This window comes from Carassius gibelio, chromosome A25 (genome assembly GCF_023724105.1).
Source record: "Carassius gibelio isolate Cgi1373 ecotype wild population from Czech Republic chromosome A25, carGib1.2-hapl.c, whole genome shotgun sequence".
In the NCBI taxonomy this organism is placed as follows: domain Eukaryota; kingdom Metazoa; phylum Chordata; class Actinopteri; order Cypriniformes; family Cyprinidae; genus Carassius; species Carassius gibelio.
Genome location: NC_068395.1, coordinates 1,325,907 through 1,353,595, shown reverse-complemented (window position 1 = coordinate 1,353,595; position 27,689 = coordinate 1,325,907). Strand labels below are relative to the sequence as shown.

General features: G+C 36.3%; 1 protein-coding gene across 5 annotated transcripts in view; it reads left to right on the top strand.

Moving 5' to 3' along the window:
- The window catches only part of LOC127947002 (neogenin), a 75,475-nt gene continuing 47,786 nt past the window's right edge, over positions 1–27,689 (top strand). For 2 of the 5 annotated variants that reach the window (XM_052543884.1, XM_052543883.1), the window contains exons 1-2: positions 14–497; positions 20,369–20,686. In XM_052543884.1, coding sequence (XP_052399844.1) covers positions 425–497; positions 20,369–20,686 — 391 coding nt within the window. In that variant the 5' untranslated portion in view covers positions 14–424. Of the gene's footprint in view, positions 498–20,368; positions 20,687–27,689 lie in introns of all 5 variants that reach the window. The other 3 variants (XM_052543885.1, XM_052543881.1, XM_052543882.1) reach the window with 3 other exon arrangements.

Genomic DNA, 27,689 nt, shown 5'->3' with positions numbered 1-27,689 from the left:
AGTCCACGCCTGCTTTTTCACGCACCAGTGCTCACTACAAGGCTCCACGCCGTGTGTTTCCGCTGGAGATTCCACTGCGGCTCCGTTAAATCTGCTGAACGCGTTTTCTCCGCGCCGGTGGGTCTCGAGCGCATTTGCAGCTGCTGGCTTTGTGCGTCGGCTGTGGATTGACTTGATGCATCCTTTAAAAGCTCCCTTCGGGTTTTTAAGTTCAAGAAAGCACCGGGACCCTTTGCCGTATCGCCTTGGACTCTTACAGGATAATTAAATGTTAATTTTCGGCACCGGCGGAGCGCGAGATCTTGCAGGTTGCGGACGATGCCCAGCGTCTTTTTATAAAACACCTTGCGAAAACAACTTCACCTAAGGAACCCAGTGGATAACCCCTCGAGATTATTTGCTGTATCTGTGAACTCGGAAAGTGATGGCAGACCCCCCACGGCTGCTCGTGTGTCTCGCGAGTCTCGTCTCTCTCCGGTTCTGCGCGGCGGATCAAGGCAAGTTCCGTCTCTCGCTTTCTTTATTCGGTTCCGAGCGAATCACCAAATCCAGTGACAGCCTTCAGCATTCGACAGAGATATCATTCTCTATCATTTGATGTATAATTCAGTGTGTTTAGTTTTTTTGGGCTTATATTTGGGTTTGTAAAAGCTGGAAGGTTTAAATTATGCAATGATTTTGTTTATTTAATTAGTGATAATTAGGTTGTAATTCCCGGTTTCTTTGAATGACATGTGTTTTGTAAATTCAACAAAACTCCTTCACCTTTGACCTGTTTTGAATGATTTAGATTTGACACGGTTTAGCAGGAGCATGACTTATGGACTTGATTTGTTCACACATCAGGTGTGCATGCTTTTTTAATTGAACACTATTATTACAAAGGCACTAAATGCTGCTATTCACGTGCATTGAAAATTTGTTTGAAATCCACGTGATGCACATATTGATTTCCATTTAGGACACATTTCAATGATACTTAAGATTTTATTTTATCAGTCTGCTAAAGTACAGCAGACGGTCTTGTGTTCTTGTGTTGACACTGATGCATCTTTAAAGGTTTATCAGATGAAAACCAGTTTGCCATCTCTCATGCCTCTTTGAGAATGGCATGGGCTGATCACAATTGTCACGCTGTCTGTGGTCTTGAAAGCAAGCTTTGGTTTCTCCCATTAGCTGTTTATCAGCTTGAGTCTTCACCTTCTGGCTGATTGATGCTATGTGCATTTACAGATGTAGCTGAGAAGTGTGTACATTCGTGATTGGAAGGAAAGATGCTCGGCATGAACCATTAAATGTGAAGCCTTGTAATTGGAGTCATTTGAGAGTTAAACTGTCAGCTTAGAATAGTTTTTCAAAGGCGATTAATGATTTCCTCTTTTATTTCTGACTTTTTAGACACATTTTAGTTTTAAATAACCTTCTAGTTTGAAAAATGTTTAACCCTTTGATGTTCATAGGCTTTATGGACCGGTCAATATGTAATTTATATATTTCATCATATGTATAGTCTTTTAAACTAACTTTTGTGGACTGTGGTGGAAGAGCACTACATTTCCCAGAATGCATTGCATGTGATGGACTTCCAGTTCATCATTTGAAAGCGAGCCAGTTGTTCATCTCCAATGAGTTTGGCCCGATTTTGGTACAAACTGTCTTTCTAAATGTTTAAATACGTTTGGTGTAATAACTTTTTAAATACTTTTGTGATTTAATATATATTCATCATAACCATTCAGAACATTTTTCACATAAAAATGTGATTCGGCTGGTCATAAAACTATAATAAAGCCATATGGACACTCAGTTGCTTCCTTGCAAGCACAAAAATCTAATCTCTTTCAAAAATCGAGTTGTTCCAGATGTCTAAACGCTCACTTTTTAGTCTGGAACATCTTTTAAAACCCTGTGGTTTGGTTTTGTGGAGCCACTGAGATCCAGGAGTGTGGAAAAGATGGAAAATGCCAGCAGGAGAGTTGATGTTTGCAGTAGAAGACGTATTTGTCCTTCTCAATACAGCGTTTGACTAGACGGACCCTCGGTCTCAGGGAAAGGTCAGAGCCCTGAAAGACAGGGGTCACTCTTGATTTCTCCTCCTTCGGTCTCAGTGAATAGAGAACTCTTGCTGGTTGTTATTGCTTCTCCAACACCTCTCTTGGCTTTTTTAAAGCTTGTTTGTGAAGAGTGTTTAGATTGAGGAGGGATGCGGAGAAGGCATCGTTTTAATGAGGTCAGGAGAGAGCTTTGCTGAGAGGAGCCCAGTGTTTGACCCTAGCTGTGAGAGTCTAGATACATGGCTTTGGTACGGATTGAAGGTCTTGACCGATGCCTGTGAGAACCTTAACAAGCCATAACAAAACCATCTCTATTTGTGTAGTCCAAATCATCAACAAATCCAATACACACATACTTCACTGATCCATTGGAAGCAGGAGGCTATGAGTAATGGAAGAGAACCGATGCGGTCTCTAAAACGGTGATTAATTGGTTTAATTTGATCGTGTTGTACCTTCTGGGCTCTGTACACCACCTGATTTGTCCTCTAAGTGCTAATGAATCGCTAGAAACAACCTAATTTAACCCTACTGTCTATGAAAGTCCATTTAAAGTGGAAATGTAAACTTGAAAATGCACTTACTCGTGTCATTCCAAATCTGTTTGACTTTCTTCTGCAAAACTGAAGAGTTCTGCCCATTCAGTGTGGTCCAATACAACATTGTTCAAACTCAATTGATTCATTGCATGGAAAAAAACCTCAGAGGTTTGGAAAATGAACGTAAATGGTCCCAGAAACGTTCATTTTTTGGGTGAACGATCCCATTAACCCAACACTTCAAGTGGTTCAGAAGATTGAGGTGGCTCTATATTTTAAGAAGCGTAACCATTCTTTATCTTACCGACTTAGTACTGGCTTCCAGATCGAGCTGTGGCTTTCAAAAGTTAAAGCAATGGGCTGACATGGTAATTGATCTCTGATTGGTGGGTTTGGGGATAAATGGAGAGAATTGTCCAGTTCTCCAGACCACATTTTAACTGCCCCCCGTTGATATCATCTCACTTAGTCTCTGTAGGGAAGACAAATCACATCCTTTCTTGTGCAGAAACCTGCTGAAATGCAGTTAGCCATTTTTAGGTCTGAACACTTTGGCTTTATATTTAATGGATGGGCTCAAAAACACATCATTAGATTACCCATTAGATTGCATTTGAAATGTTCATTCCAAGTATTCCTGAAAATACACCATATTGTGACGCATCCATTGGATCCAAGTGATCGAGAGCAAGCTTAGGTCATTCTTTGTAGTTTGTATCCACTGGGCTTCCATTATTTCTTTCATACTTCAAATGAAGCCACAATGTAAACCAATCTTCACATTGCCTAACCTCTTACAAATTATGTATTTAAAAGGGCAGCCAAGCTTACTTTAATGTCCTTTTGTACTCGGCTTTACTGAAAGGCTGTAAAGGGCATCCAGATTCAAAGATGACTGGTGAATGATAAACCAGATTAGCTTTATGGAAGAGTAGCACAGTTTGTCGTCAGGGATGAGACGGGCTTTGCTGGACCCTGAAAGTGGTTGATGTTGGTGATGTAGAGCAGAGATGCATTTAAAACCCAAGCAAGTTACAAATTGTTGTGTAATTGCTAAAAAGTTGGTAACTCTGTGTGGGCTGTTTGCCTGAGGCTATGGTGCATTTGTTGATTTCTTTCTTTTTTTATCATTATAGCCCATTTTTGGGAGAACTTTCTTGTTCTTAGTTTTAGTTCCAGCTTTTTCCTTCATTGGTTAGAATTTGCATGTATTTTGCGAAATAATATCCCTCTGATATGTAAAATACTTTTGATGAAGTAGAATTCTTCCAAACTGGCAATTCCTGCTGTGAACCCAAAAGGAAGTGATAAAAACAGTGATAAAAGTAAAGTTTGAAAGATCAATAATTACTTAATATCGATTAGGGATGCACGACACAACATCGGTATCGGCCGATAAAAGCTTAAAATGACCATTATCGGTATCGGCCGATATGAATATTTCTGCCGATGAGCCAAACCGATATTCTCCAAGTGAAATAATTGACCTGTTTTTCAGATGTGAATGTCTGTCTACATTTGTAAAATAATACATTTATGGTAGAATCAGTACAGAAGAGATACATGGATTTCTCTTCACTAAAATTAAAGTTTAAATATATCAGTATATATTTGTATATATATCGGTATCGGCATCGGCCAAAATTATTTTGAAAATATCGGCATATCGAATATCGGCCAAAATCCAATATCGTGCATCCCTAATATCGATCCAAATGCTGAAAGAATGATTGAGTTGAATCAATAATCATGCAAGTATATTTCCTGAAGGACAGGCTGACTTCTGCAGCACAGATCCCAGGGTGCCTGCTGATGGCAATTCATTTAATGATCGTGTTGTTTCCCTCATTGCATTGTCAGGAAGCCAATTCATTTCATCCTCAAGTAGCGGCGGATTGCAAATATTTAGCAGGGTTTATCTCGGAAGCAGACGGCCTCCCCTGTGCGTAGCCTCGCATCTGAAAGAAATAGCTGTTTTTGCTAATTAGACATGATTGAGTACATGTCAGGAGTACACGGGGTGTATACATGGAGTTATAATGGCAGGAAACATCCATTAAACATGCCCCAACTCCCATGGGACGCTCATTAACCCTTCCCCTGGATGAAACGAATAAATTGTGTGTTTTTCCCCCTGGTGGTAGTGTGTAATGTCTGTCTGTTGGCTATATGAAGGCCAGGACGTGATTTCATTTCAACCTGTATTGAATTACTGCTTTATCTGTTGATGTAATCTAAAGAGCCTAAACAGTGACTTCATTTTGACATTGACGTAAATATCTTCTTTCATTGTGTAGATTGATTTGGACTTGAACGCCCTTTTGACGGTGAACTATGTTTCATGTATTTATTTAGTGATGTTCTCTTCGTGTCTTCAGAGGTGTGCTCTGAGCCACAGTGGGTTATATTGATGAGTTTTCCTCTGGGGAAGCTATCGTGCGTTGTGCAGGAAGCCTATAGGAAGAGCTGTTCATCTGTCTGGACTGCCTGTGTAAATACAGCCGCGTGTGTGTGTGTGTGTGTGTGTGTGTGTGTGTGTGTGTGTGTGTGTGTGCAGAAAGGGTTGAAGCAGTCAGTATTGTGGCTTAAAAGACCTGGATGGGAATACTGTAACATACACTAGACTCTATAAAATAGAGCTCGAAATACAGTGCATGCATCCACTAAACCTCAGTTTGTGTAACTCATTCATTAAAGGATTGTTTGCATTAGAATGCATTTGGGAAAATTTCTGTGCAAAGAGTTAATACAGGGGTTTTTCTTAAATTGTTACATTTTAATTCCGTTCTGTGCTTCACATAAGAGTATTTTTAAAACAGTTCAGACAAATACAATATCAAGTGGGTAAATTCAGGAGCATTTCTTGAGCAAGTTGTTTTCATTTTGATGCAGTGCTTAACAACACAAAAATGGTTTTCTTATCAACTTACACAAATATGATTTTTAGTTGGATTATTTCTATGCAAATAGTTCATCACAAATTGTCTGAGTTAATCCACTTTTGCAAATGCCATTGTGTTCATTGAACTATTCTCGCATCTGATAAAATTTTCAATGTCAAAAGTCGCAGTTATTGTCAAATCAATCTAGAAATTTGTTATGGGATGCTTTGACAGAATTTGCTCAAATTAGTTTTGTTTATATTTCATTAGTGTGGACCAGTGTCTCAGTTTTTCCAGAAAACTGTACGAATACTGATATACATCTGATATACAAGGTGCATATTTACACGTAATAGCAAACAACATTTTTCCACAAACCGCTTTCCTCCGTAAACTTTAGTCTTCTGAAGGCTTAGGCTTGCTTTAGTCCCATGAAACTCCGGTGTCGTTTCAGGATGTGCTTTATTAATGAAAACCGAAGTGCCATTTATACACACATCTAACCCTAACCCTAAATAGAAGCAGTGCTTTTAAATGCAGATGTTTCTGAACCCCAGTTATAGTGGTTTCGAGCATATCTTACCCAGAATCCTCAGAAGAGAGCTGCTAATTTTCTACATTTCAGATAGATTGTATTGATGTCTCAAGTTGCATTTATCGCTATGGAGTGAGCATAACTTTTGCATCTGTTATCTGCTAAACTTTTAAATTATCGGCCGATTCATTGAGTCGTGCTGCACAATAAAGGTATGACATAATTTACTGTTTTGATGATATACAGTACATGATGAAAATGGTAAAACTGCCCTCCTCTAACATGTTAGGTTAAAATGAGTTTTATTTCGGTGTATGCATTGAATCTTTGATACAAGTCACGTGAAATTAAAGGCTAGATAACCTAAAAATGGAAACTGTCGTTGGTTTTTTTCACCTTCATCTTTATTAAACCCATGTGACTATTAACTATGTGAAGCATGCAAAAGATCATCAGTGTTTTTTTTTCACACAATGAAAAGTCAATTAAACATCTTCAGATCGTCTCCTTTTGTGCTAAGCAGAAGAAATTCGTACAGTCATAACTGATGACAGAATTATTATTTTTGGATGATTTTATTCTTTTAAAGCATCTCGGGGTCCCTAAACTGTCCTTTACAATTTATTTCCATCATTGAATCGTAGATATTTTAATGAAATGAATGCGAAGACTCATGTAGCCCTCCTTTTAAACCCTCAAGCTTCTCTCTCTCTCTCTCTCTCTCTCTCTCTCTCTCTCTCTCTCTCTCTCTCTCTCTCTCTCTCACTCTCTCTCTCTCTCTCACTGTTCTTCCTTTTTATGTTTTGATTGATTTATCCACTGAAAAAATTAATGACTTTCCCGGAGCAATTTTGCTGTGATGACAGTGACGGATAACAGAGATGTCAGTTTATTAACGGTTCCTAAGTAGTTTATTCCGCTCGCTTTGATGACCAGGATGTTTATTTCCCTCCCATCCAGAGAGTTTGAGCGTTTGTTGTCACTGTTGTTAACCATAAAAGCCACGGTTTTAATTCATAGAGTCGAGGTGATTTCACACTTGTAGAAGTGCAGAGGAAAGCATGTTGTAGAGATGTGTGTGTGTGTTTACTGGTTTCCTTGTTCTGCTTTGAATCAGTTATTTATTTCCTAATGCCTCAGCTGTGTTTTAATTAAGGATGTGTGCTCAATATGGAAATTGATTTACATTTGTTTGAAATTAAGAAGTAATCAGAGATAGTTCAGATGAAAACCGCAGCACAGTTTTAAAAACCCTGTATCGAACTGATACTCGTCACCATTGACCATCGGCCATCGCAAAACTCGACTTAAAGGAATAACTCACCCAAAGTTTAACATTTTTGGTCATCCAAGATGTAGATGAGTTTGTTTCTTCATAAGATTTGGAGAAATGTAGCATTGCATCACTCACTCACCAATGGATGTGAATGGGTGCCGTCAGAATGAGAGTCCAAAACATCACAATAATCCACAGCAACATTACTTAGAACTGTTTTGGACTGTTTTCGCTTGCAAAATGTGAGTGATCTATGCATATTTCTCTCCTGAATCAGACGGGATTCTGCCGAAAGCAATATTTTGGATAGAGGACTTGTATTTTAGCTAGAAAAAATGGTTTGAAAGTAAAACATTGCAGCTTTTCCCTTCTTAAGAGGTTTACTAATGGACTTGGAGTGGACTGGATTACTTGTGAATTATTGTGATGTGTTGTGATGAAAAGTGCAGCTCGATTGTGATGGACCTTACTTTAAAAGACCCAAGGAATGAGAGAAGGAAGGGTGGAGAGAGCCAGGACACAACATATGCTTCATGTGTACGTCACACACACACACACACACACACACACACACACACTCCATCACTCGCTGCGGCGCTATTCTCATGCATCTCTCTTAAAAGAGAGAAAGAGACTGGAGACTTCATCTCTGGAACATACACACATCATGTGCTATATATCTGAAGTTATAAGATAGAGGAACAGATTGATATTTAGGGCATGTTTCAAAGATGTTGCTCTCCACTGTCCCTTTACAATCAAATATGGAGCTTTTGCCTCAGGACATCCTTTTTGTAATTGCCTTATTTTTATCTTTTTTTGTCAGAAACCATATTTTTACAATGAACAAAGTCCCCATTTGCTTGAATTATGTGGAAAAAAGCAACCAGTTCATTCTTTAATATTTATGCTTCTGCCAAAGAAAGAAAGTCGAATGGTTTTGTAATGAAATAATGCCGAGTAAATGATAAACGTGCAAATGTCTATGTATTGATTTTATTCATTTATAATTGGGATGCTCAATATTAGATTTATTATTATTCTATTACTAGATTTGTATTTTTTTTAATTGACTTTTTATTTGTTTGTTATTTTTTGTAATGAATGCGAGATGAATAAAATAATTTTTGATTTAGATTTCAGTGTTTAAATTTTTTTATTTACTTGTTTTTGTGCATTTTTATTCATTTATTGCATATAAATTAGTGATGCACTATATTGGATTTTGGCCGATATTCGATTTGCCGATATTTTCAAAATAATTTTGACCGATATATATGAAAATTTCCGCCTGATATATTTAAACTTTAATTTTACTGAAGAGAAATCCATGTATCTCTTCTGTACTGATTCTACCATAAATGTATTATTTTACAAATGTAGACAGACATTCACACCTGAAAAACAGGTCAATTAATTCACTTGGAGAATATCGGTTTGGCTCATCAGCAGGAAAATATTCATACCGATATTATCGTGCATCCCTAATATAAATTGCAATTTAGAATGACTACTACTGTGGTGTTCTGTGGGAGTCAAAGCGGTGTTCTCAAAAACAACTACTACTCCTGAAGAGTAGTCTCACTGCTAAATGGACACTTTATTGCTCAAACGCACTTTTATTGAATTATTAGTGCAATTCACAAGCTTCATTTCTGCTTTAAACCTTCTGGAACACTGGCTTAATTAAATTCCATGATATATATATATACAGAAAGAGATTTAAATCTTCTGCATCACACATCGACTTGAGAAACCCACCACCGCAGCTCTCACTTGACTTGATCCTGATTCTCTTTATCCTCCAGCCTTTTTCCTGCCGGATGCAGTCGCTGGGAATATGGAGCTGGCTTCGGAGCGCCATGAAGAAGCAGCTCTGAGAGAACCAGATCATCTCAGGCTGGCTCTGTTTCACTTCAGATGGACTGACCCTTATTTCCGAGCGCTCCGGCCGTCTCGAGAGGAATTCTGATGAGCTTCTCCTGATGTCAGTGCTGGGGAACGTTCTGTCAGATTCCTTCCACAGTAAACGGATCAAATATTCATCTGTTCTGAAACCAATGGCCTCTTTGAAGATATTTTTGCATTTGTAAACATCCTACAGCTAAGCTAAAGAACTACTTGGCAGAAGATGTCTCGCCATTATTAATAATAATATTATTAGTAGTAATTTTCTTAACTATTTGTTTTTTTAGAACCACTTTTTTCCTCAAAATAGTTTTACATTTAGTCATTTAGCAGATGCTTTTATCCAAAAGCAATCAAATGGAAGCAATCAAAATCAATAAAAGAGCAATGATATACATTGTATTAAGTATTAAATGAATTATAGTATTGTTTTAATTATATTTTTTCCATTCCTATTTCTGTAGAGAATTTTTTTTTTCTATTTTTTTTAAATAATTTCCCTTTTTTTAGAGACCTTTTTTACTCAAATTATTACTTTTATTTAAATGATTTTAAATTACATTTAGAAACATTTATCTTTATCATAATTGTGTTGCTGTCTATGAATCCTCTTGAGGCAACATTACAGAGATTTTTCCCATGGTTAAGGGATGTTTAGCACAAAATAACATTACATTTTCCAAATCATACATTTACACCCCATTTTTTAACTAGAAGGATCCTGTAAAAGATGCAAAATAAAAGCATAAACACCCATTAGCCATAAGCTCTAAAGTTTTCAAGCGACTCTAGAAATGCAGTAGGTGTTTTCCGGTTTGCTTGGTCATGAGTTTTGATGTTTTTCCATCTCACAGACTGTATTTCTGGGTCTAATGTTTACTTCGATATGCGGTTGCCTCTCTGGGGTCTTTTGCAGCGCTGTTGCCCCTGCTTTATTTATTTGAGGATGAATTATACATGCTGTCCTTGGTGGAAAAGCCCTCAACTTGATTCTCTGAATTTGTGTTGGGAAACAGTCTTGCCTTTTGATTGTGTGTGTGCATCAGTCTGTTTATTGACACAAAATTGCGTCAGTAAGTAATTGACATTTTATTTAAAACATTCAAATTAGTCGCAATAACTAAAGTGACTTAATTTCCAAAATCATTAGACTTTGCTCTTTGTTGCTCTCTGATCTGAGACCAGCTGTGATGCTTTATTTACGATTGATTCCACTGGTGTTTGTGCTCTTGAAGTCGCCGGGGAGATGTTTATTGGCATCCAGAGTCCTCCTGCGAACAGCTTTCTTCACACATACTGGTCTTTAAGCCTCGAGTCTGCATGGTGACGCCAAAAGAGTTGACACGGAGCACCCATTAACTCTCCATTCAGTGCTAATTAATAACCCTGCCACAGACAGAGCAGGAGAAATGCTTCTGCTGTGTCCAAAAAAAAACATGTTTGTCTTTCAATTCCTGGCCCACCTGCCCTGCTAATAGAGCCACATCTAATTTATTATACTTGACTGAATTAAATGAATGCATTAAGTTAATTTAGATATTAATCGAATCCCTCTGAGTTGAATGATGGCAGTGTCTCGCTGTCCCACCTTGCATTGTAATGGCATGGTAATCCATCTTCTCTGTCCTATTCATCTCCTTCTCTTCAGATACCTGCGCACGGAGATGTCAACTAATCCGGCCTCGAAACATTCAACAGTTAAATCCACGTAAATGCTTTGCATTCTTGTGCTGACCTGAAGTCTGGAGCGCTCCGGTCTAAACACATCTGGGAAAATAAGATGTGATTTTTTTATTTTATTTTTTCTTAGAACAAAAGTGTTTTGTGGCTCTTGATTTTTATCCATAAGGAATTGGTTTGATTGTGAAAGTGCTTAGGAGTTAATTGAAAATTGTCTGAAACTGTGCTCACCCTAAGGCCATCCAGGATAATAGATTAGATGGAGAAATGTAGCATTGCATCACTTGCTCACCAGTGGATGTGAATGGGTGCCGTCAGAATGAGAAAAAAGATGGTAAAAACGCCATGATAATCCACAGCACTCCAGTCCATCAGTTAACATCTTGTGAAGTGAAAAACTGCATGTTTTCATCTTTTCCATCTAGACGTTATAACTTAAAAACGTAAAAATGTTCTGATGGATTTATTTCTTACAAACACACGCAGTTCTTAAGACACTGATGGGCGGTAGTAGTGTGGATTATTGTGATGTATAACTTGCATAAAATAATTTTTAGATGTGAATTTGGTCTAAATCATAGTTGGCATCTCCGATCTCTGATTTAGTGAGATTTTGTCTGTATGCTACAGATCTGTCTCACATGAAAGGGGGGCAAGTTGTAAATGAACAATTAGCTCTGAACTTGTACTCTGCATAATGACAATGAAGTTGAATCTAATCTAAACAATGAATTATTTAGCTCACAGTCCAGGCGTCATGGGTTGGCCTCATCCCAGGTCAGTTCAGAGCTGCAGAAAACACAACTTTCTGCCTCCATGAGCACCTTCTGCGGCTTCGGGAGACGTCACGTGATTCACGGATTCACCTTCGGGTGAAACCCCTCCGCTTTATGTTCGGTCTCTCCTGAACAGAGCTCTTCAATAATGAAGGAGATCTGCTCACTAAGTGCTCAAGAACATCTCTCTGTCAATCATTCTGTTCAAACTAATCCTGTTTGTTTGATGTTTGTTTGTTCAAAGCTGTGTTTCCACCAACTGTCAGAAGCTGCGAACTGTACCACTTTTTTGGGACCCTTCCATTGAGGTTCCTTGCACATTAGTCGGTATCTAAAGGGTGGCGCTTGACTCACTGATGTCTTATATAAGGTCTATTCAGAAATATTCATCTGCTTTATTGCCTCCTCAGGAGCAATGACCCTCCTCCATCCCCAGCTCCTCCTCTCGCCACAGTCTGGGCTTTTTTATGTTTCTTGTTGAATCAGACACCTTTATATCTTGAATAATGATTATACTGAAATCTCGTCTACTAACATTAATGATATCTGGGAGTAGGGGATTTATTGATTGTCTTCCTGCTCATTCATGACCGTTTTTTTCCCTCCAAATCCAAACTGCATGCTAAGTGTCAGACATTTTGACGACCGTAGTCCTGACAGAATTGAGTGTTATTTTCCTGTTTATCACTGTGAAGCTGCTTTGACGCAATCTTAACGGTTTAATTAAATATTGTCAAAATAAAGCTCAAAAGTAAAAAAGTAATCTCATGACAATACATCAGATTTTTGATTGGGCACGGATATCTTTTTAATCGGGAAGCATCTGTTACAGACACATGAATTGAGGAAATAACCCCGTTTCTCTTTGGAGAGGATGTCGTGGATCGTTTCGAGCATTGACCCTATCTGATTAAATCAGGTGGGGGTCACAGCCTCGGGGAATGAATTAAACCGTGTGACGGTAAATCAGACTTGTTCGTACTGTAAATGAAATCCTCTTTAGAGCTGGGTAAGAACGACGGCTTACCGAAACTCTGAGATTCACCTGATTTTAAGAGCTCGTATCAGTGAGTGATTACACGGCACGCTGGGACGCTCGCTTGCATCTTTATCTCGGTTAAAGACGCTGTGAGAAAGAGGAAAGTCATTGAGAAGAGAAACCATCATCTGAACTCACAAAGGCATCGGATTGGTTCCTCATTTTGCTTTGGTGGGGTGAGAGGAAGCATCTTGTGAATGCAAATGTGATCTCTGAAAGCAAGGGATGCATTCAACTCCATACGTGTGGGTTTAACAGAACACTTATTACAGTTACAGTCTGTGCTGGAGTTTCTGAATTTCTTGCAAAAGACGTTGCATTGAATCATTGTCTGAATGAATTTAGTTGAATGCACGCACACTTCGTCTTTATTTGATCTTTTAACCAAGGCTACTCCTCAGTTGAACACAGTTGAAATCCTGTGTGTATATTAACAAGACAATAATATGTAGAATATATAGTATGGAGCTTAAGTCTTTATTTTGCTTTGGTAAAGGATTTTAACTGATTGAAACTCTTTTGGCACATTTATGTGAACTCTTATTTTTGAGCTGATTTAAGGAATCAAGCATTGAAAAACATGCCAAATGAATTTTTTTTTTTTCTAGGGTTTGGAACCGAAGCACTGACTTTCTTGACATGCGCTCAGTTTCTTTTAGCAATAGACTCTTCCTGGCACGATTAATATCAAACCTGTTTCTAGATCAGTGCCATGACTCTCAGAAAGTACATTCACATTGTGCTTCAGGCCACATCTCTGATCTGGAGTCAGTCCTTTACACTCTTTCTCTCGGCTTGATTTATCGTCTCTACACCTCTGCTTTATCTCAGATGCTCGGGTCGAGCCGTACTGCAGGTTCACTAACCTCATGATGCTCCACGACCCGCTGGGATCTGAGCTTGCACCACTGGTGTATAAACCCCTTGACTTCATCTGGTACCTAGAAACATCAAATGCAGTATAAAGCACAGAGGAATCTGAGACATTACAGTACACTGCCAGAGGACTCTGCTTGGATTTTGTGGCAAAAAAAACATTTACACAGAGGCTAAATGAAACACTTATTTTGAGTTTAAACACTGCAGCATTAAACGGTTAGAAATGTTTAGCGTTGCATGCTGAATACTCATTTTGCATGCTATATTTAAAAAAATAATCAATACAGTTCATTGCATGCTTGTTATTTTCTTACTTGAACTTTATAGTTCCTGTGTTTGCTCTCGGTCTTTGACTGCATGCATCTGTATGAGTCAGATAAAGACTAAATGATGTATTTTGAAGGAGGATGTGTGGAAAAACTCATAAAACCACCAAAACCAGAGGGTGAAAATCTCTGTCTACCTTGATATCAGGCCTGTTTACTTCGAGATGTGACTTGCCTTTCAGAGTGACAGAGGAGATTGATACCAGTCTTTCTCTCCTCTCTCGTCTGGTTTGAATGATTTAGTCATTGTGAAATCATGTTAAACTCCATGTTGAATGACACGCTGTTGAATCTTGAGTGTGTGTTGTTCTCTCTCCGCTTGCACTGATGTGGTCTTGGTCTCTAGATGAGATCATGGAGGTCATTAAACCTCCTCCGTGTCTGTTTGGGATCTGCTGATCTCAGCGGGCGCTCGGCGCAGGACGAACTAGAATCAGAGGTCATTGATTTGCTCAGGAATATCTTCTCTCGCTGCAGGGAACGGACCAACACGGGTTTGTCCAATTTCGCCTTTTATTTCTGGTTCAGGCAGCGTGTGATGCTTAAGCGTGTTCATTTTCAGATCGTCCAAAGTTCATTTTTAAATGTTATTGATTTTTTTTTTTTTTTTTTTTTTTTCAAAGTTTATTTTTTGTTAGTTCAATTTTTATGTATGTTTTTTTTATTATTATTTTAAATTAAATTAAATTGTATTTATTGTTAATTGTTTGTTAGCTAATATAATTGAAATAGTGGTTTAAATAGTTTTGTTGCTTTTGTTATACAAATTTCATATTTGTCATGGTGTTTGTATATATTTTTAGTTATTTATACTTTTTTGCATTTTTCCAACATATTCTATTTTACTTTAGTTTCAGTATTTTTAATGTATTATGTGTGTCTATAAAAAAAATAAATAAAATATATATATTATTATTATTATTATTATTATTATTATTATTATTATTATATATATATATTTTTTTTTTTGACACAATTATTATTATCACTTTGCAGCATGACGAGTTGGTTTTGATGCAATGATCAGAAGTTATTTAATTATCTTTTAAGATGGAAACTAATTAGTTTGTATTTGTCATAAATTGGAAAGGGTTTGCTGTTGCATTGCATTGAACACATGAAGTTTAGTTGGTTTGCTGATGTACAATGGTGCCACTCAAGTTCAGCAATGCCTTGTGTCGTATTTTCAAAGCTGTAACTTGGAGACATTAATCCCATCTTCGGCTTCTAATGTTAACCAGGTTTAAGCAACCCGCTCGGAGCCTGTTTTCCAGGTTGCAACTTAGTGGAAATGTGAAAGGTGGAAAAAGGTAAAGAACTTGATTTTACAAACATGTATTAAAAATGAATGGCTTTTAAAAATGATAACTGTTGTCCTGGTTTTATTTTGAGTAGTATTAAATTAGTATTGAATAAAATTAGAGAAATATTGTACTGTAAAATAAAACGACTTTAAAAATGTAAAAAAAAAAAATTGGGGGAAAAATTACAAAAAGCTTACACGGTTTAAAAACCATGCCAGGATTGTTATATTTTTATATTATATTTTTATTTATATATTAAATATATCTTTTAATATTTAGAATTTTTTTTTAATGGTTAATATTTAATTTTCATGCTCATTTGCTATTTATGTGTCTTTTATATACATTTTATTTTATTGACTTTATTTGTATTTATTTATTTTATTTAGACCAAGTAATGTTGAATTTTAATATCAGCCTTTTGATATCAAACCGGGATTGGTGCATCCCCACTAGAAATAATAAATGTCAAATTTAACCCCGAGATTCTCTTCGAATGTTTTTCTGACTCTAGTAATGAAGGATAATATAGTTCTTCATTACTCTTTCTGTTCAGAAGGTTATTGGTATCCAGTCAATCAATATTGAGATGTTTGCTCCATCTTAAAAGTGTTTGAGATGCAGAGAAATCGAACAGACTTTCGAGTCAAGACTTTTACGTCCCGAGAGATGAGTTGATTCCAGAACTATTATCTGTCATCATTACCCTCCGTTTCCGGTTGTGATTGTGCCTCTGTCTCCAGGTGAGAGAGGAATTATTTGTCTTTGAGAGGACTGCTTTGCTGTGTGTTTTGTGTTCACTGTTCTGTAGGGAGCTAATGGCACGTAGAAACTATTTCTGTTTGGCCTCGATCCCTCGCTGGAAGCATCCCGAGGTTAATTCTGTGCTTTTTGGAAATAAAGGAGCGGGAAAAGTTGGTTGAACTTCAGCAAGCGTGGGGTAAATGCTTCACATCAGATTTCACACTGAGCTCTGGCCATGTTTGCATGTAACAGTGGGCCTTTATTATTTTAATTCGATTGATGTCGGAGCCTCCTTCAATAGTGCCATTGAGTCAGTGGACCAGAAGTGACTTCCCCTTACTGAAATCAATCTTTTATTGGTAGATACCACTTTTAATAGAGTACTGTTCCCTGACAAGTTAAATTTAAAAAAAAATAATAATAATTTCAGTGCACAGCAATAAATCCAGTTGTAAAATCCAGATTGTGACCTTCAGTTTGGTTACTTTAATCATTGTGATATAAATATGGAAGCTAGTTTACAAGTTTTCAAAATTTGTGCTTCATTATATTATATTATATTATATTATATTATATTATATTATATTATATTATATTATATTATAGTATATTATAGTATATTATATTATATTATAATGTTATTTGTATCTAAATTAATTTAAGAATTATTTAAAAAATTGCAGAATTTTAATATATTATACTTCTTTTTTAAAAAGAAATAATAGCATGATTGTATATAAATATAAATGTTTTATATTATGCTAAATTCGTTTTTAAAATTTAATTAATAAGAGTATAAATTATATATATTTTTTACCTTTTTAATACATTTAAACTTTTATCAGTTTGTTTTTTTATATATTTTTCATTTATTTGATTTATTTTAATTCAAAAAATTTTATATAAAAATGTAAGATTTATTTACTAAAACTAAAACGATTTATTTACTCAGTGTTTTCTGTAACTAAGTTCAAGATAAATGCTGTTAATATCAGAAAATTAGGAAATAATTTAATAAATAAAAAATACAAAAATTTTTAGGGTTTTTATATACACCTGTGGGTGTGGTGCTTTCTGAAAATGAAATTATCACTGAACCCCAAGAATTACCCATAATGTTATTAGCTAAGTGTGTCAGTGCCTGATAATTTTTTGGGTCGTTTCAAAAATTAAGTGAATATAGGACATTGAAATTGAACTGAAGCCCATTACTTAGCATGAGGTAATCAAATTAGCTGATAGAGTTGGCAAAACACTTGGGTTCATCGATGGGATTGTCCCAGATTCTGGTTATATTGGGTTCTCTGTGTTATCAATATGTGTGGAAATAGATTGTGGTATTTGTGTCCTCTGAGATCCTCAATTTCCTTGCTTTATGAGGTAAAAATGGAGTCCTGAGGGAGGAACCCCTCTCCACCCCGATGAGCCCAAACTCTCTAATTTTCATTCGAGTCCCCTTAAGTGAATGTGAGATGAAGAGAGAAGATGCAAAAGAAGCTGCTGATGGACAGTTGTGAGCACGAAGCTACTTGAATATGAATACAATGTCTTGTGTTCTTTAGCCGTCGAGAAGGAATGACTTTAAGCATCTGACAGTACATACATATAGTATGCACCAGTAGTTTATCTGTCAGTGTGAACGCTGCTCTGAGATTTCACTGAGAATTGTGATGATGTTTTATTACTCTGCAAAGCTTTACTGTAACAGCGACTTTATATGTTTTGCATGGTGCAGACTTCTCATTTGCCTTGCATTTATACTTATTGGTCTTTTTTTTTATTTATTTAGGCATATGCATTTAATTTTATTTTAAATGACTGTTTCTGTGGTTTCAGAATAAATCGATTGATTTATTGATAAAACTCTACATGTGTAGAACAGTGTTTCTTGTGCCACTAGAGGTGTGTAAATTACACATTTCACATTTCAGTTCTGCCGAATGATGATGGTTTGTGTTCTTGGGTTTATAATTGTGATTTTTGTGCATTTAATGTTCTGCTGACGGCTATGAAGGCATGGCAAATCCCTGCTTGTGTCGTCTCCCCAAGCGTCATTGTGTTTCCTTTCACGCTCATCATCTCTGCGCCGCTCTTGTATTTCCCACAATGCAACAGTTTGTCAAACTGAAGCTTGTCATGGTACATTAGAAAGAGGAAGGGAATCATATGTGACACTTTAACCGATTTCCTTTTGTATCTCGGCTGTTTTTCTTCCCCAGCAAATTCTCGTTTTCTTTCAGTCTTTGTATGTGTCACTATCTCTCTCTTGCCCTCTCATTCACCACTGTGCCATTTCCCTGGAGAGAGCCCTTAGCCCTTTCTGAGAGGTCTCGCTGACTCAGTCGGTTTTGAAGTGGGTTTTCCTCAAACTGTGTGGAAGACTAAAGCCAACAGCCTCCTTTTCTGTCTCTCTTTACGCTTCTGGGTCAAGGATGCATCACTTGTTGCCCTCCAACAGTAATTGGAGGGCAACAGACATCCAAAGCCACAAACAGGGGTGCGTTTGGCAACATCAGTCCAAATGTTTCCCAGCTGGCTTCTCCTCAATTAGCGTGCAACTGTGGCTTTGCTTAGCGATGCATGTTCCCTTTTAAGACTGAGAAAATGCATGTACACAATTTTATATGTCAGTTTGAATGGTTTTCAACTTTCTACAGTAACTCTAACTCCTTGTTTTCCTTAACTTTTGTTAAAGCTGGAAGGAATTAAAGCTGCTAATCTGTGATTTTTTTTTTTTTTAAAGCATAAATAATTGTTCTTTTTGCATCTGTTTTTCAGGTAAAAACATTTTTAGCGCCAAATTAACTTGCATTACAAGCAAGCGGCGACCACATTAGCTTCTGTCTCAGATTGCTATGTATTCTGTGCTTTGTGTTGTACATGAGAAGCGTGTCATTTCTTACATAATTAAAGTTTTATGGTTTTTATTTTGTTGCGTGCAACTGGTGTTGCTCCCAAGACCCAGATTTAAGTAAAGGGATAGCACAGCCAAAAATAAACATTTTGGTATCATTTACTCACCCTCGTGTCTCTCCAACCGCATTATACTTTGAAACACAAATTAACATATTTTTAATAAAACCTGAGAGGTTTCTGTTCCTCCATTTAAAGTGAACATAGACTTGAATTAAACTGCTCAATTAATATGGTTTCGTTTTACGATACCTTTATGGTTCTTTTGGTAACCTGAATTTTAAATGGAGAGACCGAATCCTCTTGGGTTTCATAAAAAATGAAAAAATACTTTGCGTTTTGAAGGTCTTGAGGGTATAGAAGCCCGTTTCCGCCTCTGAATAAAATCAATAAAAGGTTATTGCGACTTTATCTCCACAATTCTGACTTTTTTCACAGAATTGTGAGATATAAACTCGCAATTGTGAGTTATGAAGTCCGGATGAAAAGTTAAAATCCAATTCTTGGGGTGGGGGGCTTGATATGTTCTAAGTTCTAAGTTTATATCTCACAAATCTGACTTTATAGCTCACAATTCTGAGATAAAGTCGGAATTTCGAGATTATATCTCACAATTATTACTTTTCAACTCTCAATTGCAAGTTTGTCAAAATTCTTAGATAAAAGTCAGAATTGTGAGTTTATATCTTGCAGTTCAGACTTAATTCTCAGAATTGCGACTTTGTCTTAATTGCGAGTTTATATCACGCAATTGTGACTTTAACTTGCAATTGCAAGTTTATATAAAAATTCTTAGATAAAATGAGAATTACGAGTTTATATCACGCAATTCTGACTTTATTTCTCAGAATTGCGAGGTTATATCTCTCAATGATGACTTTTTATCTCGAAATTGCGAGTTTGTATCACAATTCTTAGATAAAAGTCAGAATTGTGAGTTTATATTTTGCAGTTCAGACTTAATTCTCAGAATTGCGACTTTGTCTCGAAATTGCGAGTTCATATAACGCAATTACTTTTTAACTCTCAATTGCAAGTTTGTCAAAATTCTTAGATAAAAGTCAGAATTGTGAGTTTATATCTTGCAGTTCAGACTTAATTCTCAGAATTGCGACTTTGTCTTAATTGCGAGTTTATATCACGCAATTGTGACTTTTTAACTTGCAATTGCAAGTTTATATAAAAATTCTTAGATAAAATCAGAATTATGAGTTTATATTTTGCAGTTCAGACTTAATTCTGATAATTGCGACTTTGTCTCGAAATTGAATTGCGAGTTGGCATCATGCAATTCTGAGAAAAAAAGTCAGAATTGCGAGTTGGCATCATGCAATTATGAGAGAAAAAAGTCAGAATTGTGAGATAAAGTCGGTTACTTTAATTTTTAATTTAGTGGCTGAAACCGGTTTCTATATGAGGATGAGTAAATGATGTAAATGACTATCCACCCAACTATCCAAAGCGCATCGGATACTCTGCGAATCCTCTAAAACGTTGTTTTTTCTGTCTTCAGGTTCAGATATTCGAGGCTTTACCCCGTTCCAGTTCATGGTTGAACCCGTCGACACGCTGGCTGTACGCGGCCTCCCGGCGGTCCTGAACTGCTCGGCCGCTAGCGACGCTCCGGTGAGGGTGGAATGGAAGAAGGATGGGACGTTCCTGAACCTGGTAGCGGACGACCGGAAGCGGCAGCTTGCCGACGGCTCTTTGCTCATCAGTACGGTGGTCCACTCCAAACACAATAAGCCTGACGAGGGGGTGTACCAGTGCGTGGCCACCATCGACAATCTGGGCACCATCAGCAGCCGAACCGCACGCCTCACAGTGGCAGGTAAGAAAACCAAGCCGTCGAGGTTCGGAAATTGCATCAAATTTGATACGCGAAATTCGAAACTGCATCAAAATAAAAAATTTACAATCGAAGCTACATGCCTTACGTTTTCTGATTAATAGTTTATTATTTTTTTAGCAAGTAAAACATTGTCACATGTCTCTTTGCTGTGAAATATATAAAGTAAACATAACTTTTATAGTTTCAGTAATATTTCAAGATGCTTCAAAGACTATCCATACTTGAAATACATAAAATACAATCATGTTCGAATGTCAGCTTTAGGGAAATCTTTCTTTGTTCATCATTGTATTGCATTGCAATCTATTTTAACCCTACAGAGCTTTGATCATAAAACTAAACCTTTATAGACTAAGACATTTTGTTAGGAGATATAGAGTTACAATAGATATTTATAGAATTTTGTGTAAGTATCTGATATACTCTCAGAAAGATTGCATTGATTTAAATTACAAGCATTTTACTTATTAATATCAGAATCTGCACCACATTGCATAATTTTGACCCTCTGAATAAAATTGGGGTGTTTTTTTCCCCCCTCCAAATTCTAACTATATTATACTATATATGATTTATTATATTATGTACAGAATGATGTCTAAATATGATACTCAACAAAAAACCAGCATACAAGCCTTTTTCTTCCCTTTTTTTTTTTTAGATTTTGTCTAATATTTTATATATTGTAATAATATAATTTTGTCATTTATAATATGTTTGTGTAGCATCCCAGAAGGTGATTTTAGATTTTAGAAAAAAAAATTGTCAGTAGTTGTCATACGGTAAGAGTACAGAATTATAAAATGTAATCTCGGATCAGTCAGTGTTTGAAGAATTTGATGAGAAATATTGAGGTTTTTATTGAAAATATCTGACTTTTGATTGCAGACTTTAAAGTTTCTGAGCACATATCTCACAGATGATAAAAACCTGTAAAACTATGCTATTTGCAGTGTTGTGCTAGTTACTTGTTACTTAAGTCAAAAAGTACTCAATTACTTTGTTGATCACTTACACCAAAAATTAATACATTACTGTTAAAAGTAACTTTTTAGTTACTTTTTTTAAAGAACTTTTTTTAATGTTCCCATTAATGCACTTTTATGCGTTATGGTCTATACAAACACAAAGTAAAACACAAAGTAATTTTAAACACTATTTTGATTAAGTCACACCAGCACAAACTGAATATTGTATATCACAAGGATTTCTGAAATAAATAACAAAACACCTGAATAATATATTCAGAATCAAAAACTAAAGTAAAGTGGCTTCTGCATCATAAAAGCTGTTGTGTTGAGCCTTTAAAAATGTTCCTTTCACAGCTTAAGTATGAAAACTATCAACAATGGACAACATAACACAAGACATTTTGAAATAAATAAATGAAAGCCATCTGAATTATTCAGAATCTATATATATATATATATATATATATATAAATGCTGTTTAAAAATGAAATCTATGCTATCATGCTAAGGAGCTGACTGAAAGCCGGCGACTCCACAGTAGAGACAGAATAAAACATACAGAGAATCACTTAAGACACTTTGCTGTAGACCCATTCCACATAATAATATTCATTAAAACTGTATGTTAACACGTAGGAGCTTGCTGCATGAATCCGTGAGTAGGCTACAGTTTACAAATCCATGGGAACGGATTGCGAAAGTGCGCGCGCAGATTATGAATTTGTGGGTCCAGATACAAAAACAGAGGGTACGGTTTACAGAATCTGAGCGCAAAGATTGGAAATTCGTGGGCTAGGATAGGACATTCGAACCAGAAAGACACAGCTTACATTTGCTCAACTAAAGTGAAATAATGAGCATATTTCCACTTTGAGGAACTCGTGTTGCTCTCGCCTTGACTCGCCATGACTGCCGCACACACTTGAATAAACGGAGACACGCCCACAGTGCGTCTTCATGTTTACAGTGATTAGCATCCACCAATCCTACAATGCGTCACTGCTGCAAACAGGTTATGCTGCACTTCAGTCAAAATTATTATTATTTTTTTTTAATTAACTGACAATGCACCATATGGTAACGATAACGGAGTTAATTTATTTAAAAAGTAATGTGTTACAGTATTAGTTACTGTCAAAAGTTACTAATAATGCGTTACTGCCCAACACTGAACAACACTCAAAAAAGTGTTCATTGGGGTTCTATATAGAACCATTGGGTTCTTTACTCAACTCCAAAGAACCTTTTATGCTAAAAAGGTTCTATAGTGACAAGAAAGAAGAACCCTTTTGGCACAAATGTTCTTTAGGCTATTATTCATTCATATATTACATTATTCTGCAACATTTTGTATTTGTAATTAAATTATTGTTTGTAGTAACTTAATATCACATTTTATTCATGCTAATTTTTGGAGAAAACTGAAATGGCAGTCTTCGTGTGATATTGATTAACTACAAAAAATGATATAAATAAATTTTCAAACCCCCATATCTTGAATTTTGTGATCATTCACATGCATTCATAAATGCATTTGAATCAGGGGGCTGCCAGGAATTTTGGGCCCCATGACAAAAAAATCTAATTGGTCCCTCCTCTGCGCAGCTGTTGTCACCACATCTCTATGACCTAACAGTCCCATTAAAAGCTTTACATAACTCTAATCAAAGGCTTGCAACTGTCTTGCTGCTTGTAGTTCAGTTCTAGTACTAGCAAAATATTTACTGCTGGTGATTTTGTAAATGCAAATCTGCACACCGTATGCAGTTCACTATTCGATGCAAGATTAAAAACCACCATAAAAATGTCTTTAAAGCAACACTGTAACATTTTTACCTTAAAATAATGTTTCCAAAATCGTTTCAGTGGTTCATCAAGTTGTGACAGGGTGAAAGGCACTTATGCCTCCCTGTGGTCTCTGGAATGATGCTTAGTTATTAACACAGTGGTAGCTAATTTATATGTAGTTTTCAAATTAAAATAATCATTAATTCTTCTTTTCTAAGAACCAAATCAATTAAGCTTATGAGAAATTTGAATCAAGGAATACATTTGGAAAATCTTGAATAAATTATGAAAATTTAAATTTTTGGGTGAACTATCCATTGAGCAACTTTATTTATTTATGAAAAAATTAAAATTTATTTTATATATATATATATATATATTGTGTGTGTATTAAAGAAACACAATAAGACAAATACAATGGAGATACAAATTAAACTCATTTTTCAGATACTGTTTTACTTAACATGTATACATTTATTTACCGTCTTTTGTTGGTTAAAATGAATGACATAGGTATTTAATTTGGAATGCTGTCCGGGAGGCATGCATCAAATACTGACTCACGTTCAGTTTTCACACACCAGTTCTCGTTCACTTAATCCATAACCGACTGTATTTACTTGAGATACTCTACACGATAAACATCTGGACTGTTGTGTGTGTATTTGAGCGCTGAGAACTGATCGCGCGCTGTATGTGAGAACTGAGGAAGTGGAGCGTGCGCGTGCGCGAGAGAGAGAGCACTTCTATCAGCGTGATTCCGCCTATCCCGCCTTCATTAATTTTACGTTAATCGACCACTAATTGTGACTCCCTGGATGCTGAGGTTTCAGATGCATTGTTTCAGATCGCTAGTTCGCGTTTTATCATTTATTAGCGCGCCGTGCATTGATTGACTGTCTGTAACTAACTAACACCGTCACTGATAAGTGCGCTAAGGCAGGACCAAACCATTTCATGCAGATACAGGGGGGTGGTCGGTCAACATAGATGTTTTATTTTTTGGTCAATGGTGATATTTAACTTTTATTGCCAAAATAAGTAAAATCAAAGACATCATTTTATTATTATTTGAAATATACAATGATGATGGTTTGAGGATGCTTTACATTAGCCTAGATGCGTGCACTTTTTAGGCAGGATTTGTTTAGTTTTTGAATATACTTGATACTGTTAAAAGGCACATCATTAAAACAAAAAATACGAGTTCACATATCACACCTAAAAACGCGTGGAAAACGTAATTGGAACTAGCTACTAAATTAGTTAAAAATGCCTATCCATATACAGCTATGATTCGCGAACCCCAAACTGACTCAATGATTCGCGAACCCGCTCCGAACTCCCGAAATGACTCAAACGATTCGTGATCCCGCTCCGGACTCTCGAACTGATTCAAATGATCCGCGAAGCCACTCCGAACTCCCAAACTGACTCAAATGATTCGCGATCCCCAAACTGACTCAAATGATCCGCGATCCCGCTCCTAACTCCCGAACTGATTAAAATGATTCGCGCTCCGAACTCCCGAACTGACTCAAATCATTCATACTCGCGAATGATTCGCGAACCCACTTTGAACTCCAGAACTGAATATATATATATATATATATATATATATATATATATATATATATATATATATATATATATATATATACTTATACTTATACTTATAATCTTTCACTTTTTGGGTTTGGAACAGCATAAGGATCAGTGTTTTTCATTTGTGGGAGGAATTAACCCTTTTAATTTCCATTTTGCAACAATCTTACGGTGTTAAATTGATTTGTCGACTTCCTCCACATGCACGTACCAAGGTTTTTCACTCAGTTTTTAAATATAACAAATCTGACAGAAACCGGAAATTTTACTTCAGGTTTTTGGAGGGCAGTGTTTCGCCTTGTCTTTTAACTCCTATAAAGCATTCGACACCTGTATACTTCAAATTTCTGCCTTCTTTATTCTCAAACAAAACTCAGTCTCTTTTAATTTCTCCAGCTGTCAGGTGAAATCTCCCAGAGATCTGGCTTCTGAAGCTGTATCTTGGGCTCCATATGCTGCTGGCGGAAATAAAAGATGCTTTTCTGAGCTCGGATGAGGAATGATGTGTTCAGGCTTTCAGAGGAAGAGAATTAGCATCAGTGCATTATACTGCATTAAGACTCGGAAGAGCTTTTGTGTTTGGATTTTAATGCCTGTCAGTTGTGTGTTTGTGCTGTAGCTGTGAGCAGTGAATGTGACCCCTGACAGCAAGAACAATTACTGGATTTTACAGTTTTCTGAAGAAAATGAGTGCTGATTTCCTGCGTGAAACGTACTGCTGTTAATGCTATACTGAGTTGATGTTTTAGGAGCTTTTTAGCTATGATTATCTGCATTAATGCATTCATTGCACGATGAGTGTGCATCTATGGGATTTTCTGTTTTTCTTGTAAAAAATCTGATCAGTAGTAGCACACGTCGTCTCAAGACACATGATTTGAGTAATCATTAGTTACACTTCAAGATTTAATATTCAGAAAGAGTGATCTTTGAAAAAAAAAAAACCGTTATATCCGAATACGACTAATGAAGCTAAACTTGGCTAAGCTTTAGTTATCTATCAGCTCAACCTACAAAGAAGCATTTGAATGATTTGAAGGGCTCTTAGAAGTATGATATTACTTCTGTCTTTCATAGGGAAATTACAATATTTTCTTCATCTTTAAACTTTTACTTTGATTGAAAACCCCAGCTTCAGTGAAAACAGGCTTACAAAAACATGTCTTGCCTTCAAATCTAGTGAAATGCTTTCATCATCTGCCCATTAAAATGTCACAAATTATGCAAGTGTGAAAATAAAGCTTAACTGGTCCCAAATGTCTTCTAAACTCACATTCACTGTGAACCGAGATCTTCTGAGATGTCAAAACAGACTTGATGAAGTGATAAAGGCATTATTGTTTTGGTTCTAGTTCGTTTGACAGATTCTTTACCAAAGCAATGGGCCAAAACACAACTTGAACAACCTTTTATGTTAAAATGAGAAGTGTCAATATATTTTAACTTAATAAATGGGAAACACTGGGATGCAACAATGCAGGTTTTTCAGTTTAGTTCTGATGGATGTGCACATAAGTGTTTTTTGCCGTTTAAAATGTGTTTTTCAAAACAAATGAACAACAAAACATGAGAAAAACATGGATTATCAAAAACTTAAAGCTTCTTTTGGTTATTTTAACAGGTTAAAAAAGAAAAGACAGGTGGATTGGCCATTATTGAGCGCTATAAAAACACGTAATGTCTGTTTCACTCACGTGCATCACATCCAGTTATCAGCGATGAATAAAAAAGAAGATAGAAACGTTTTGAATGATAAAAAATGAAGACAATAAACACTTGACTGCAACCATATAACGTATATATATAACAGAAAAGAAGATATTTTAAAGAGTGATTAAGCAAGAGTTACTGGTAGCCATTGATTTCTATAGTATAGAAAAAAATGCTATGGAAGTCAATGGCTACCAGCAACTGATCGACCTAGATTCTTCAGAATTTTGTCTTCTGTCACTGTCCTTTTAATTAAACTATTTAATGTCATTATACAAATATTTGATAGCACAATTCCTCTTCAATCAAAATCTACGAAAAGACAAGTTACTGAAATTATCACTTTTCTTCTGAAATATAAAAAAAATGATTTAAGCAAGATGCATTTAATTCTCTTTAATATAGTTCATGCCAAGAATTATAACTATAATAGTGTTTACACCAGCGCTCGATCGTCTGCCGCTTTAAATTCTCTCGCTCATTATAGCAAGAAGGATTCTGATTGGCTGTCGATATTTCTGATCGTTCATCACCTAGAAAAAGGAAATCCAACGATATCGTTTCTCTGTATTTAAAGCTGTGGTGTGGACTCTGCTATTCGTTGTGAGCTTGTATCAAATTAAATATGCTGACAGCTCCACTAAGGTCTTTATTCCTTGTTTCTCTGACCTTTGAACCTCCCTGAGCTCTTAAACACGGTTTACCTGCTTTTAGTTTTCTCTCCCACACGGTCACAGATGAACACGGCTGATGTCATGAGGTTGTGAGGGACATCGACCGTTTCCTGATTGGTTAATGTGTGATTGCCCGTTCAGCTCAATAAACCTCCACTCCTTTAAACCTGATGAAATGAGTTTGATTCCCCTGGGTGTGATGTGCTCGAGAGGAGGGAGGCAAATAGAGTCAGG